Source organism: Manihot esculenta, chromosome 6 (genome assembly GCF_001659605.2).
Source record: "Manihot esculenta cultivar AM560-2 chromosome 6, M.esculenta_v8, whole genome shotgun sequence".
Lineage (NCBI taxonomy): Eukaryota > Viridiplantae > Streptophyta > Magnoliopsida > Malpighiales > Euphorbiaceae > Manihot > Manihot esculenta.
In genome coordinates, this window is record NC_035166.2 from 21537833 (window position 1) to 21553821 (window position 15989).

Below are 15989 nucleotides of genomic sequence, written 5' to 3' on the forward strand. Positions count from 1 at the left end.
CCAATATCTTTCTATTTTCTTGTGCCTTCAACAGGGAATGAAAGTAGACACTGGACGTTTGTCCTCGAAATATTCCTCAAAAACGACGAAAGATCATGGCTGGGACCCTGAATCTTTTCACTTGATTTGCTAGGCTACCAAGTAGTAAGACGTTTCCGATCCATTAACCATAATATTTGATTTCTAAGGTTGGGATATTATAATGTATTTCCTGCCAACAATCAATCATCTCCAACGTTGCCAATCAGTTGACTTTACACCTTTGAGGCATCAATACACTTGTCATCTCAAACTGAAGCAGGAAATCTATACAGGCCAAATCAAGGTTAATCAGTTGACTTTACACCTTTGAGGCATCAATACACTTGCCATCTCAAACTGAATCAGGAAATCTATACAGGCCAAATCAAGGTTTTTGACCTCACCTAATTAATCAACAAGCAGGTATCATGACGACTTCATGTCCAAATATTAAAATAAATGACAGAAAGCAAATTAGCAAACATTTACTCCACCAAAACGACTTTTTTTTTTGGCACACTTCTTCACACGTGCTTGTATATTTTTTAGGTAGAGCAACTGATTGACTTGTCTTCTCACGGCTCCTTTTGCTATCCTTTACAAAATTAACATTCATTTTGTTTTTCATAATCTCTTAAATCTGACCAGTTGCAGCAGTTGCTTTCTTTGAATGTTTCTCATCTTCAATATCCTGCAAATGACCACAAAATATATTTATATATCCCTGATCAAAGTAAATTTAAACAAGTGCTCCAGACTAGTATGTCCGTTTCTTAAAACCATCAAGGCATAACCAGTGAGAGCCAGGTAGGCAGTATACAATCAATCAGTTCAGTTTAAAAATTTTACTAACTGAAATTTAAATTTTAACCAAACCAAAGCTAGCAATGAAATGAGCGGACGAGATAAACTTACAGAATTGTCAATCTTGTCAAAATCATCATCAAAGCTGCCATCACCATCATCTGAAAAGAATGCATATGATTAACAAAAGATAAAAGGTATAAAAGAAACATTAAAGCTGTGATGATATTACTGCAATCCAGTTCATGTATCATTTCTAATGAATGATGTCAAGTATGAGTTATTTGCCTATTCCACATAAGCCAGTACATTCATGAATTATCAAACCAGACTGGATGCCTGCAAAACAAAGTTTGCACCTTGACGAAGGAAGGGACATTCATCAGTTAACACAACAAAGCTCTGGACTACAAAACCAAACAAGGAGTTTAAGAATTTGATAATGGGGTACCAGTGTTTCTTTTAGGAGTCAAATCCATACCATGTCAAATATAAAATTGAAAACTTTATCCAATACATTTGAAATCTGAACTTCTACTTATGAGGGTGTTCTAGCTTTCTAGGATTTCAATTTTCAATAACTTGAAACAATGTGTGTGCATATTCAGCATACCAACTTATTTTCATCACTTTGTCATTATAGCCATGTTCCATGTTATGATGCCATATTCATCATTCAGCATTTAAGCAGTAATAATCCAAGATGTGGATCTAGCTGGTAGCTGCCCATGGGCAATTGATATTCTCAGTTGTTCACTAGGAAATATCAATGGAAATATATGGCATAATAATTAACTAGTCAAAGAATATACCTGCACCCCCATCACTGTCTCCAAGATCTCCCAAAAGAAAAGTGTCCAGGTCTTGCTCAGCTGATGATGCTGTTGATGTCCTGCTTTTCATGCTCTTTTCTGTCATCTCAGACCCAGAATCCTGTCCAGATACTGCAGTTTGATTTGATTTATCATCTTTTATCTGCTCTTCAGCTTTGCGCTTGATCTCCTCCATATACTGCTTCTCATACCTGAGTTTTAACAACCAAGAAAAAGATAAGCCTACTCTGTTAATTGAATATGAATATTCCTCTTTACAGACAGATTAATGATAGTTCTTTTTTTTTTTCAAAAAAAAAAAAACGATAGAACAGATAAACTATAGTTGTATCTATATACAAAGCACATAAAGGCAAACATGTGAAACTATTCAACATTAAATAAACAATTATGTCTTTATCAATTAACATCTTTCTTCAAATCATCAATCTAGCAAGTTAAAGAACAATAGAACTGAAGTAGTAGACACATACGGTGCAACATGAGTGCTCACAAGCGTAAAATAAATCCTCCAGAATCTCCTTTCTTTCATCACACGTGGGCATAATTCATATCTTAGCTTCGAGATTTGCTGCATCAGTGATCAGTATAATCATAAAAAAAAAAAAATGCCACCTCTATTCAGAGTACAATACAAAACACAGAATGACACAATAAAAATCTTGCATGCAAGATAAACTCCATATCTGAATCACATATTCTGAAGCAAAAAGGAAATACAAGCACAATATCAATATCTTTCCCAACAAGCAACTAGATATCATATGCAACAAAAAGATAAGTAAAGAATAATAAATAAAGCAGCAAACTATTAGAGTAACATAACATAGCCCATAGTTAAATGAGAGAACTGATAGTAACACGCCAAGAAGGATATGAACAATAGTATGATAAGCTACAAGAAAATGTTTTGTGCAACCTTTAGCAAGTAATAAAGTAGAAAATTGTTCACATCATCTTTAAGATACAGCCATTCAGCATTCTCTATATTTAAAGGGCATGCTTTTTTTCTCTTCTCTTCACTTCAATCTCTAGGCCATCACACGACGTAAGCTGAAATAAACTCCTATGCAATTTGCATTTACTAATCCAAAATTGAAACCAAACATATATGGTAAAGCAAATATCTTTAGCAAATTAGAGAGAAACATCAATGAATTGAGTTTTCACGAGACGGGTAGCATGATGCAGTTCAAATTTAGCCGCTGCAGCATTTTGTTCGATAATAATAACATGGTTACAGAAAGCAAATTCAAATTATTCTTCCAGCAATAATATAATTGTCATTTGGCTGATCAAACACTTTAACTACACAATACGAGAACCATAATGTTGAGCAAAGAATAACCTTAACATTTGTGAGAACGAGAGTGGCATGCCTCTCCTGCCACTCATTAAGATCTTTCCGTACATGTGATGCCGTAGTCGGCACATCAGACGCCTCAGCTTCGTCTACTAAATTATTCATCATCATAAATTCTTCTATTGATAAAAACAAAGATAAGAAGATGAAATGACATTTTCGTAGTAATCCAAGTACCTTGAATTGGAAAATTGTGGAATGTACTGGAAGTCAGCCCCTTAACAAAATCGCTCAAATCATCTGTAATTCCAAACTTCTGAAGCTCTTCCGGATCCGAAACCGCGGGGGCTGAAGAAGAAGAAGAATAACTCACAATCGAAAGAGAAGAGAGCTGAGGAGGGATAATATCTGAAATGGACTTGATTTGGATCTGATCGGCTTGCTTCAGAGCGGCTACTTTTAGTTGTTCAGCTTTCTTAGAAGCTTCCAATGCGAGTTCTTTGGATTTCTTAGCAGTCTCGGCGACTAGATCAGCGATTTTGTTGGATGAGGTTAGAGTTTGAGATTTTTTGGCCGCTTCTTCAGCGAAGAGCTTCGCTCTCTTCCATATATCTTCCATATTAAGGCTCACCTTCAACTCTGCTTCTTTACTTGGAAGTTCGGTTTTTCCGTCTGCTTTCGCTCTTTATCTTCTTCTCGTAGAAATGGCGTTGTCATTAATTGAAAGACAAAACGAGCAACGACGCCGTTTGGTTTATCGAATCAATGTAAATTCTAGATGCAAGTTGTCAAAGCGATAATTTTATTTTTCAAATTACATTTAAAATCTAAAAAATGCTTTTATTATGTAGCGTAATCCAATGGATACTCTATCTAGTTTTGAATTGGAGAAGAATTCGTTGAGACCGTCCAGTTTAAATGCCTGCATTGGTGGATCGACATTGAACTTGGGTAATATATCTTGAATCTTGATCACGTATTCAGGTTATGGTTATGGGATTTTAATAAATCTTAATTAATTATAAGCCTAACCTAATTAAATTAATTAGGTGCAAACAATTTTAATTATGATAAAGTTGAACCTTGATTAGATAAGTAGATTAATTTAGTAAGTATAATAGGATTTATTAATTATTATTCAGTCTATTAAATCTTTAAAATATACTAATAATAAGAATTTCATAAAACAGAGAAAGGTTAAGATTTATAATAAGCTTACACGTAACTGATACAAAACCTTAGGGGGTTTTGCTCCATAATGTTGGCCATAACGTACATATAATCACAAACAACACTCCCCCATGCATTTCCCTAATTACAACAACATGAACGTAGTTTAAGGCAAAATTGTGTCCAAATTAATCCAAGTTTCATGGACCAACCGGCAAGGCTTTGTTATGTATGGGACGTCTTCTTCTAACGTGGGAATAGTCCATCGTAAAATACTGCAACGAGTCGGTCCCCTCCACCCATTCTTGCCTTGTCCCTCTCCTCCCTTTCCTCACTTTTGCTTCCTCCTTGTATGCTTTTCCTGGACCCATCACATTAATTAATAGACGTGACAAACACACCATGCTAGAAATGCACACATTCATCAATTTTCATTTTTTATCTAATCCAAATCACAGTAAAAAACTTTTCAAATTAACATTAATATATTTTAAGTTTTGGAAACTCTCTGGCTATATTTGTTTGAACTTTTCTTTTTCTAACGTTTGTCATAGCGAACTTTTATGTTAGCTTGTCTAGCAAAGGCCACTTTTCCCAAGTCGTAACTGCATATAAAGTTGCAGGTTATTAGGCCGATAGCTCACCAGTTAAATTTATATGATCATAGAGTATTTGGTAAGTTTTTGAGATTGTAGAATGAAGTCTGCTAGGTGATATTATGTGTACCTGATATATCTCCTCTCTTCAGGTTATTTCTCGAAGTGGAACCTTGACATCCACGACCATTTACCTGTTTTCAGAAGATGACGACGTAGAGGGGAACTGTTAAATGTTGAAGAAATAAGCTAGTACATCAACTAGAGATGATAACGACACTTACAGGCGCTGCGTTCTCATCAAGAAGTAGTAGTACTCCAAGCTTCCTTGGAAGAGTAGCAGCAGGAAGAGAGAACTGGACTTCATCAACTTTACTGGCCATGGCTGCTCATGATATAAACAGATAAATAAAGTAAAGAACACGAATATGATGCAAGGGAACAAAGGCAGTTGTGAGAGCAATTTATTAACATGAAGAATTATATCGATCTCTTACCTTGTTCTTGAATATGGTTACCATCACAAGATGATAAAAGCATAGAGAGGCAAATACAAAGAGCAGGGAAGATGAGTAGAAGCTCCATATTTCTTTCCTAGAAAACTTTGGATGGGATAATTTTTTTTCTTCAGCATGAAAAGGATATATACTTGTATTATAGAGCAAACACAAAGCACAAAAGCAAGAGTCCCAAAACAAGTACGTGGAAATCCTCTACCAATATTCATCCTTTTTAGGATGGCTTTTGTCATCGCCTGCTAAAGTAGGTTCCTGTTTTTGTAACCATGTCCACAGTCAACACTACACAACACATATCCCAATCAAACTCCCAATTAAAGAAATATCTGTTGAGAATTAACACCACCATTGTCGCCTTTTTAATGGAGAAGGTAAAAGTAAAACTATCCCTATTTGATAAATTCATCAACTTGTACTTTATTCTAAACACTCTTAGCTAAATGGACGTAGAGCATTGTCGACCCCGACGAAGTCTTTTTGTGAGAGAGTACCGCATGCATGCTTCATGGTAACCAGAGAAACATGGATTTGCTCAAGGACGTGTATGTATATATCTCGCTTTCCAAAGAAAATCACGCGCCCTTTTGCCTAATTTCTCCCTTTTTGTTCATCTTTTTTCTATGTAAAGGTCTGGTTTTATCAATAAAGGCATGATTTCCAAAAAGAAAATGTAAAACAGGTTAATGTACGCTTCTTAAGAAATGGCAAAACTGTTTTCATAAATTATTTTTTTTAACCATTCTCTGTATTATTGATCTAAATTTTATCCCATATAATCGAAAAAAATTTTATATGTTGATTACATTTCTGTGATGTACAATCTTGAATTTATTTATGATTTTAATTTTTACAATATTAATTTATTTTTAGTTAATAAAGTTAATGCATTCCTTGAGCTAAAATTGATGACAGTAATAATGAAGGGGCTCACAAAATAGCGCTTTTCTCTTGGACGGGAGAGCCAACCCTAACCATCTCTGATCTCTGGCTTCAAGAAATGTGAATACAGAGCACGAGAGAGTGAAAAATGCTTTGAAGATTTTCGTTTCTCTCAGTCAAAAAGCTACCAGATAAATTCCGCCGATGTATACATTTTGTTAGTTTAGCCTACGGACAGAACAAAAGCATTCAGAATCTACAGCAAAGAAGGCCCTGCCTCCAGTTCTTATGATTCCGGAAACGTCTGCCGTCAGCTTTCCGCATTCTTACAGGACTGCTATTCCATTCAGACTGTAATCTGCGGTAAGCAATTAAAGAAAAATCAAATTGTTAGCATGGATTCAAAATATATTGCGGCAGACAAAAGAATGAGAAAAGCTTGACAATAATTTTACATGGGGAATGCGAAAGAGCAGGTGCTAGTGGTGCTGCTATCTGATCTTAGAGAGACACTGCCAGAATTTGCAATTGGCCCTGAATAACTTATCAGACCTAATAGAGGACCTGCACCTGAGAAACTTGTCTCCCCATGACCGTACTGAAGTTGACTTGAAAATGGCTCAGTGTTTGTCCCTTCCGGCCTGGATGAGCAAGTCTCTCCATGTTCAAAGCCACAATTTTCAGGCACAAAATCCCCACAATGGCTTAACATGTTTCTGTCTCTGCTGCCATTTTTTAATCCCTCAGTTGTAGATTTCAGATCAGTACCTGCTAAGACGGTTTCAACATGCTCATGATCTGATTCTTTAGTTGCAGAATCCAGGGCAAGAGTTCCAGAGACAGCTTCGTGATGGCCATAACATAATTCTTCAGCCAAATGTACAACAGGACGGCCACTTTCAGACTCTTCACGGTCAGAAGCCATTTCTATGATTGTGTTCTCACTTGGCCTCTGCATTAGAAGCAACAAAACCATTGAAATATCATAGATGTCAGACGACGCACCGTTGAGGATACATTAATATGATCCTCCACAGTTTGCAACAGTAGTGCCGTGAAAGCACTCTGCATTGGCAATTTGACACCTCAAAGACAGCACAAAGCTCCTTTCCCGTCCCCCCCCCCCCCCCCACACACACAAACAAAACAAACATCCTAGACCTCATCATTAATGTACTTCAAATAAAGATTCATTCAAAGGAGATTAAACACGCCATTTTTACAAGAATGTGGCAAATGTGTAATAAGTTTAGATGTGCACACCTGAGTAGACTGTTGTTCAGCTTCATCGACATTGTTACTAGAAGACTTGGGTTGTGAGAGATCCGCTACCACTTCTGGCATTGAAAGCAATTCTCCAAGTGAAACAATCTGTTTGAATGTAACATTTGCAATTTCCTTCGATGAATTAACATCTGCTTCATCTATAGGCATCAACTCCTTGGAATCGCAATCATGAAAATGTTCATTTTCACAGCCCTTTTTTTCTGAAGATATTAGAACATCAGGAATAGGCAAACAAACTGCTGATTTTTCTTTTTCTGTCAATGATTTCAGAATGCCTGGAATGCACAAGTCTAGATCAACCCTTTCTTTTGCTATCTCACTTTTTATGTCCTCAGCAGGGAGAATTTTGCACAACTTATCCTCACCTGAACCTGGGTCGAACAAGAACCTGTGCTGGAAGGCAACCCCCTCATCAACACAGATGTCCTTAACAACATGGCAAGTATTCTCCTCGTAGCAAACTACCAAATCCGGCAGTTCAGATTCCATAACACTTTTGTCTGCACATAAAACCGGTTCCTTTTCAAATGATTCAATTTTTAGTGAAGAATGAATCAATGGCATTGGTGGAACTAAGTTTCTGAATTCTTTCTCATTATCACTTGTCGAATCATCCACGCTCATAGAACAATCAAGTTTTGAGACAGCTCGACCATCTTCATCGACTGCATATTTTAACTGATCTGTATTGCCTTCCTTGCAATTCATATTACTGAAGTCCCTATACTGATCTCCATTCACAATCCTTTTTCCAGACATAATTCCAGTTGAGTCCAAAGCAATATTTTTATTGTATTCAAAAAGTTTGGAGTCACAGTTATGGCCCACATTTCCATGGCAGAACCTGTTTACCATCTGCAGGGAACAATATTCAGTGGCAGACAACACAAAAGAATAAAAATCAATAAAATAAAACACCATATAATGCATCAGCATAAATGTGCAATCTGCTATGCACCTTCCTATATTGATATTTCTTTTTCCAAGTACAAGATTCATGACCAAGGACCAAGATCGGAAAAGGCTGATACTACTGAGGAATCTATGACATTTCAAACTCTCTCAATAGTAATTTGCAGCAAAGAAAAAAATACACATTGCTTCTAAACATGCCAACTGTGACATACAAGTCTGAAAGAATGAAATAGCAGTTGCCAGTAAAAGATATACTAATCATTACCGAGTTTCATGTTCAAATAGTTTGCATAAGATGCAAGACTGTGTAGTTCTTCGAGCTAGTTATAGCGACAACGTCAAGCACCATACAGGGAAATGTAACCTAACTGCCCATTAAAATTAGGTGTTAGAGTGTGAACATAATCTGCACATAATTATAAGATATTACATAATCATAGACTAATTGATTGATAAAGGATTATTAAGAGTTGCCTTAACAAGACATTGTAATCTGTATATATATCCACTTATTTCAATAGAAAAATATACTGAAATTGCCCAATTATTCCTTATCTTGTTACATTAGGCAAGCAAGCAGAAGTATATAAACCACTTGCATATGAGATAGAATAATTGTAAAGATACTCAGGAAAAAGGAAATTATAAGAAATTTTTATTCAATCACCAAAACATGAGAAAATTATAAAGAATTTTTCACAGATATTCTGGTAAGACATACATGAAGCAGATTTAATCTGTGACCAATTACTAACTAAATTGTTCATAATTGAAGAAGAAGAAGAAAGACTTTGACAGACTATTGATAAGAGGTCAACCCAGTTTTCAACAAAAGATCTTGATCCAAAAATAATTTTACAAGTTGCAGCAACTTGAATCGGCATAAAATCTTTAAAACAAAGCAAAAACATCTTTATCTTGTATGTCTATGATCACCTATGCTACTTGAGAAAAATAAGAACAAAGTCAAAATGACATAAAAACACATAAACTAATCATGAAACAGTAGCTTCCACCGGCTCTATTCTCTATCACAAACTATGAGAAACACAGCATGTGCTTCTTTTTTTTTTTTTTGGAAGAAAAGACCAGCACGTGCTTCTCAGCTTACAAGTTAGGAAAACTCATCCAATTCTCTTAACCAAAGAGGGTGTTTAAAAAATAATGGCTACAATAAGATGACTCCAGAGCCAGAAACTTTTGGCTTACCATGTGGAACTTAAATCTGTCCTCTATATGTGCAAAAGGACAAAAAAATTTTGAACTTTCTGAAAGCTAACATAAACTTTCCACAAAAAAAAAAAAAAATCTTGTGTAATTTTAAAATAAAGAAATGAAACTACATGACTCTCCATCTGTAACATCACCACCTTGTTTCTGTTTGGTAACTTTTGATCAGATCTATCTTGTCAGTGTTAGAGATCCCAGATGGGTTTTAAAGTTAACCTCCAATTCTCCATAGCAAGAGAAAATTAATAGAACACAAAATGGAGAAATTTGAGAGATTCAAAAACATATCACAGCAGAAAAACAACCCTCAACATCGAATCAAAACGAAAGAATTACGAATACAAATAATATAGTAAGAGTTAGCACCTTTCTGATTCAGAATCAGCAGGCACTCTGTTCAAAAGAAACCACTGCGCAAACAGAAAAAAAATGCAAAACATAAGCCAACACATAAATATACAGAGTAAAGAAACTACAGAATCAGAAAAAGAAATCGTAAAAAATGAAAAAGAAAGACAAACCAACAGAATTTAAGTGATCCATGGATAAAATGGCTAGGACGAGAGAGAGAGAGAGAGAGGAGAATGGACCTGTTCAGCAGTAAAGAAATAAACATTCTGTAGCAGAATTTAAGTGGAAGATTCAGATTGAAGAGAGAGATGTGGATGTGATAATTGCTGCAATTATGTAGTAATCTAGACCTCAATAAAGACGTCAACTACTAACAGTATACTCTGTAATGAATGCTCCAGCGCCCAGCAAAGATCAGCAAACGGCTCTCTCCCTCTTTCCCGTGTCAACTTCAAGCTATTAATTAGCCTCAGTTTTAGAGATAGATAGAGAAAGATTAGAAAAGAAAAAAAAACTTCCCCAGCTAGCTAATAGAGGAATTGTACCTCTTCGGTGCTCGATTGAGCAAGCAATCGATAAGCCATAGAATGAGCGACCAAATCCTTATATAGGCATCCCATGGACCAGACCTGCGGTTTGATTTATTTTTCAAATCAAATCAAAACCAATCTGATTTAAAAACAGTTCAAGTTGATTTAATATTTTTTAACTGTTTCGATTCAGTTTTAAAGAAACTACTGTTCCATTCAATTAAATCCAAAGTATTTAAATAAATTTTAAGAAATTATATAATTAAATTAGCCTTTAATTAAGATTATTCACTTACGATTTTTATTTTTGCTTGCAAGCAAGAGGTGGATACTGGATGTAAATTTGGACCAAGCATTAAACAATACTTTTTGTTCATCATTCTTTCATCTCATAGGACAAATAAAGTCAAAATCTCTACCAAAGGAAGTAAAATAATTAACTATATGAAAAAAAAAAAATCATAGATCATGAGGAAGAACTACTCTTATTAATTAAGGAAAAAGTGGAAAAATAAGAAAAAATAAAGAAAGAAAATGGGCTATCACCGGCCAAAGACGGCCGGCAACAACCCTTTACGGTAAAAAAGAGAGGGATGTCGTTGGAGAGAAAAAGTAAGAGAGGAGAGAGAGCGTGCAGGAGTTGACCACCAACATGTATAAAAAAAAACTTACTGTCAAAACTTATTATCGTCATATGTTGTTGGAATAAGGAATCAAAGGTGTCCGTAAATGGCTATGAAAGGTGGCTTTGATGTAATAATACAATTAGTCAACTTATCAGTCTTCTGTAAGAAGAATTAATTCGTGCGAAAGATTATTGTGTTTTCTGATTCTAAATTAAGTGGGAAAAAATATGTCATATTTACTTCAAGTGTGGTTTAGATAAAAAAAAAAAAAGAGAATGAATGTTATTACAATTTTGTATAAAGTCAAAGATCATATTACAATAGTTCAGAAGCCCTTGGATCAAAAAGAAAGAAATACTATCCAATGAGGGAGCAGTGGTTTTGTTTTCCAAACTCAAATATAAGGTATATGCACATTACAGAGATTTCTGAGCTTAAAGGGCAAAAAAAAAAGTTTAAAAAAGAATTAATTAATTAATAAGGGTAATTTAGTCTTTGCATAATATTTTAAGACAAAAAAAGAGAAAATCTGATGAAAGTATTATGAAGTTAATGGAGGTAAAATTCAGAAACTTTTTAATAAATTTTTTAAAATATAAGGATCAATTAATAAATAATGAGAATGTGTAAAACACTAAATTATAAATCTCCAATAAAAAAATCTATGACATAAATTTAACATGTACATGCATAAATCATAAGAATAAGAAAATGGCATCACCACCACCACCATCATCGTCGCCTCCCTCTGCCTCCCATTCCCAGAACTCAGCGACTCCACTAATGCCCCCAAAGGTCATCCATCTTTCCTTTCATCTCTGTGCTTGCTTTTTTATGTTATTTTCACTGAATATACTGATCCCTTTGGGGTTTTTGCTTCACATTAGGTGGAAGATGGTGGTGCGAAGAATGCTGTTCCGATGTCCTCCAGGAAAATCCTGACTTGGCCCAGCTCCAGTGGGTTCTCTCTTTCTATGGAGGTGGGAGTTTGATTTCGTTTTCCTTCGTTAGGCATGCGGTTTTTCTTCAAGTCAAATTCTGCATCCGTTCCAGATCAATTTCTATTTAAATTCTTTCTTTCCTGTGCATTTATGTTGCAATTAGTTTCTGAGTGCTTCCTTTTGTTGATAAGGAAGAAATTGTTAAACAAATTGAAGCCCTACCCTTCAACCTTATTTTGTTTGTTTTCTTTTATACATACTCAGCTTGATTCATGATGGATTGTTGAGAATTGTTGGGAAAAATAAAACATTTTAAAATCGTCTGCTATGTTTAGTGGTGACAGTCAGGCTTTAAAATGGATTCCTCTAAGTGAGTTTTGCTTTGGTTACCTTTTTTTGTGCTACTTTTGCTGATTGGGACTGTAGAAATTGAAGTTCTGATATTACTATTATCTTAATAATAAGGGGAAATATTTAGACCATGTTGTGGAAGCATTTATTTATTTACTTATTTATCTTCATCTAAGTTTTTTTTTAAAAAAAAATTTCTGTGGCATTTTTTTATTATATGGTTTTTGCTTTGCAAGTCAAGTTTATTCTTGGATGAGTTAGGTTGTGTTTACTTTTAGGATTTGTTTTCTATAATAAGGTTCATGTAAGCGTGTCAGAACTGTTTTTGAGGGTTCATTTACTTATAACATTCCTTTCTACTCGTGGCTTTTGAGCATTAATAGAATCAGCTTTAAGCTCTTCAAGATATATTAAGAACTTCAGAGTTCACGCATGAATTTTTTGCATGATTTAGTATCTTCATATGGAGTTACACTTCCATTGAAATTAAGGGACTTTTCCCCTAGAGCTTTTGATATTTTCTGTTGCAACTTAGTTATGATCTTTGATTCTAGAATCTAGATTCTTTGATCCTCCATATAAATTTTAGATTTGGTTCTTCTCTTTTGAGATGTGCATACTCCCTGGCACCCATATAACGAATTGGTAATGGCATCTTTTTTATCAGTTCCTATTTCTAAGCATGTACTTATTGGTTATTTCTTTCTTTCTTCTTTTTATTCACACGTTCGAGGGATGACCTCAGTTGAGTTTGCTAAAGGTTCTTAAATACTAAATCTGTTGCTTTTTTTAAGAAAGAAAAATTATGTTGATGGTGTTTGAATATCACACAGACCAATGCTAAGGATAAACTTCTCCTCTGCAGTTATCAACTATTTTAGTCTAGAAATAAACAAAGTTGAGCAGTAACTATTTTTGCCAGTTTCTAGATTATAGGTGGCAATATAAGAGATGTCATGCTTGACAGTGTGGAAAACATGGAGGAGTACAGCAAGTATGAAACTGACTACACACATCGTTTGATAGCAAAATACTTTTCTAAGAACCCTTATGGCAGTAAACAGTTACTCATAACTTATTTTGTGTTCTCTGCAACTTACATTTTAAATAATGCATTTGTTCCAATATAATTTGATTCTAAATCATGTATATTTACCTGTTCATTATAGTTGCATTATTCTGGTTAAGTATTCATTTCTTGTGGCTATCGTGATAATTTTCCTTTATGTTTTACTTAGTTTATATCCAAATTTAATGTAAGGTGCATGTTTGAATTTGATTAGGATAGATTGTTGCTTATGTAGCAACTATGAGGTTAGTTATATTGTGATAGTTTATTGAAGTATCATTATACGCTAATTCTATCAAGTCCTACTTATGATTGTTTGGTGGAACCTTGACCTTATCGTTATGATATTATGATTGTGAATAATCCTCCCGATATCCATCGTTTATTTCTGTTCTTTCAGGAGAAATATTTGAAGAGAAAATGAGAGTGGGTGAGGAGACTATACTGTCAAGCCGGTAGAGTCCCTTTTTTTTGTGTGCAAAAGTGATCGTACAGTCCTACCACTTGGTATCACAAATGCTGTAACCTAAACTAATTTTGTTTTGCCATCTGCCTAGGTGGTCTTGTACTCAATCATATGCTGACCCAGTGAAGGGATTTGAAGAACAGAACAATGCTGGTTCAACATCAGAAGCTTGATTAGCATCTCAAAATGGGAAGCACCCACCAAGGAGTGGCTGATGAAGCAGCTTCTTGCCTCTCACATGCGGTATTCTATGTAGCTAGACATGATTGGTGTAGACAAATTAAAGATAAAATTAACAAAAAGATATTTCTAGTTTCTCATCCATCTGCCTATGTTTCAAATGCTTGCTTTAGGAACTTGCAGAATTATTCTATATATGTTTGCAATTATGGGCTTGTACAGATGAGTACAAATGCGTCTTTCTAGGGTCTCCTGTCCTATGGGGTTGGTCATTGTAACTCAGTGAGTGGATACCTGGAGCAATGACCAAGAACATTATCTTTTATCTTAGAACTTTGACAAGGCTGAAGGGTTTCAAAAATTGAATGATCCTACAATTTGGCTGCAAGGCTTCCCTGAAAACAAAAGGACACTTAATACTCATGATACACCAGTGATTTGACATGCGAAGCCCTTTGTCTTTTTTGTTCCTAGCAACTAATGGACAAAAGGGCATTAGCAACATATTAAGAATGTACACTGCAGTGTTAGGTTTGCAATTAGGGTTGGCATTATTGATTTGAAGAATTATTAGTTGGACAGAGACTATATTGTGAGACTCCACCCTTGAGAAATGATTTTGCTATTGGTTGTTGTTATCAAATGTAGATTTCAGTTAAAGAGACCTCCTTCTCCCACCAACCATCTTAAATACATTTTATAAACAAAAATATTCCGTGTCCAATATGGGAAGGGACCATAAATTAACAAAGCCCCACGAATCTCCAGCAATAAAATAGAGCTTTTGTTGGTCATCCAGTGGTTGCAGGCTGTTATCTATGTATGTTTTCAGCTTCTGCTGTGTTATTGCTTTTGTAACTCCTACTAATCTAACTCTCTACTTTGTTGCTCTTTTTTTTTTTTTTTTTTTTCCCAATACATTTGATTTAAGTTGAAGCGAGACCTTTCATATAATTCTGCGATATATTATCCAACAGGCCAATGCAGACTGTGGTCATATGCACTCATTTTACTTGAGTATCTAATTTTCTGTTTGTTTCAGGGGAATTGTTAACGAGCAAGGCATTAGTCTCTAAATATAACATATACTTGAGCACCACTGCAAAGTAAATTCAGCTCTACAAGTACCTAGCTTTATACACTCTATTCAATCCCCTGAAGACATTGATAATAGATTGATCAATTTGAAGCTTCTCCTCGAGGACGATTGGTGTTGCATATGCTTTCTTCCACATTTCTAATAGGTGTCAACAGGTCAGACAGAACAATTTGAAAAGAAGAAACTCTCTCCTTGAGCTGGGAATTCTCTTGGAGGATCTGGTGGTTGCTCTCTAACAAGCGAATAACCTTCTCAGAAAGCTGATGATTCATGGTTTGGAGATGATTAACCTGATACTGGAGCTCTTCAATCTGCTTCTTCTTGCGCATGCGTGATCTTCGAGCTGATTCTCTGTTGGATATCATCCTCTTAAGTCTCCTCTCATAGGTAATTCCCAGTTGATCACCTGTCTCATTTACAGTAGAATCTGTACTGATAGCTGAGTTGTGTGGAGATAACATATGAAGTGGGAAATGGATAGGAGAGTTGGATGAGAATGATCTATTCAAGAAACTTGAATTGGATTCAGGATTCTGAGATAAATTTGCATGGGTTAAATTGTGGCCTATGGACTTCACAGGTTGAACTTGAATGTTGAGATTAGCTACAGAAGGGGAGAGTGTGAGAAGATTCTGAAAAGAATTTGCATGAGGCAGATAATGAAGTCCCTTGATTTCCTGTGACTCCATGGCCATGGAGGTGGCTTGAGCAAAGGGAGAGAGGAAGCTTTAAGGAGAGAAAATGGGTTTTTAAATATGACCCTCCACCAGTTAGCAAGAATGAGAAAGAGTTTCTTGTTATGCAAGTATGATGATCTTTT

At 35.3% G+C, this 15989-nt stretch overlaps 4 protein-coding genes and 1 long non-coding RNA gene across 8 annotated transcripts; 1 reads left to right on the forward strand and 4 right to left on the reverse strand.

Moving 5' to 3' along the window:
- Nucleotides 1–207: 207 nt before the first annotated feature.
- On the reverse strand, nucleotides 208–3686 carry LOC110616489. Of its 3 annotated transcripts, XR_006351098.1 has the most exons (7): nucleotides 3199–3686; nucleotides 3007–3113; nucleotides 2132–2229; nucleotides 1638–1849; nucleotides 937–986; nucleotides 347–712; nucleotides 208–260 (listed from the first exon to the last, which is right to left on the reverse strand). XR_006351098.1 is itself a non-coding variant. In XM_021758863.2 (6 exons), exons 1-6 carry the CDS (start codon nucleotides 3578–3580, stop codon nucleotides 656–658), a joined length of 903 nt encoding a protein of 300 aa, XP_021614555.1. In that variant the 5' UTR covers nucleotides 3581–3686; the 3' UTR covers nucleotides 288–655. The 3 variants fall into 3 exon arrangements, 2 of the variants coding, with proteins under 2 accessions (XP_021614555.1, XP_021614554.1); XM_021758863.2 differs by lacking the exon at nucleotides 208–260 and having other exon boundaries at nucleotides 288–712; nucleotides 3007–3110; XM_021758862.2 differs by lacking the exon at nucleotides 208–260 and having other exon boundaries at nucleotides 288–712.
- Nucleotides 3687–4143: 457 nt separating this feature from the next.
- On the reverse strand, nucleotides 4144–6038 carry LOC110616486. The gene is made up of 4 exons (XM_021758859.2): nucleotides 5225–6038; nucleotides 5012–5112; nucleotides 4858–4921; nucleotides 4144–4492 (listed from the first exon to the last, which is right to left on the reverse strand). Exons 1-4 carry the CDS (start codon nucleotides 5310–5312, stop codon nucleotides 4332–4334), a joined length of 414 nt encoding a protein of 137 aa, XP_021614551.1. The 5' UTR covers nucleotides 5313–6038; the 3' UTR covers nucleotides 4144–4331.
- A 228-nt stretch (nucleotides 6039–6266) lies between these two features.
- Nucleotides 6267–10467, reverse strand: LOC110616485. 2 transcript variants are annotated; one of them, XM_021758853.2, is made up of 6 exons: nucleotides 10147–10467; nucleotides 9923–9966; nucleotides 8592–8694; nucleotides 7388–8266; nucleotides 6580–7076; nucleotides 6267–6482 (listed from the first exon to the last, which is right to left on the reverse strand). In XM_021758853.2, the coding sequence occupies exons 4-6, from the start codon at nucleotides 8264–8266 to the stop codon at nucleotides 6374–6376; spliced, it is 1485 nt and encodes a 494-aa protein (XP_021614545.1). In that variant the 5' UTR covers nucleotides 8592–8694; nucleotides 9923–9966; nucleotides 10147–10467; the 3' UTR covers nucleotides 6267–6373. The 2 variants fall into 2 exon arrangements, with proteins under 2 accessions (XP_021614545.1, XP_021614548.1); XM_021758856.2 differs by lacking the exon at nucleotides 10147–10467 and adding an exon at nucleotides 10078–10092.
- A 1247-nt stretch (nucleotides 10468–11714) lies between these two features.
- On the forward strand, nucleotides 11715–14978 carry LOC122723775. Its single transcript, XR_006350919.1, has 4 exons — nucleotides 11715–11858; nucleotides 11951–12043; nucleotides 13825–13879; nucleotides 13982–14978. It is a non-coding gene; the product is annotated as an uncharacterized LOC122723775 (long non-coding RNA).
- A 168-nt stretch (nucleotides 14979–15146) lies between these two features.
- Nucleotides 15147–15989, reverse strand: LOC110616812 (bZIP transcription factor 11). The gene has a single exon (XM_021759307.2). The coding sequence runs from the start codon at nucleotides 15862–15864 to the stop codon at nucleotides 15250–15252; it is 615 nt and encodes a 204-aa protein (XP_021614999.1). The 5' UTR covers nucleotides 15865–15989; the 3' UTR covers nucleotides 15147–15249.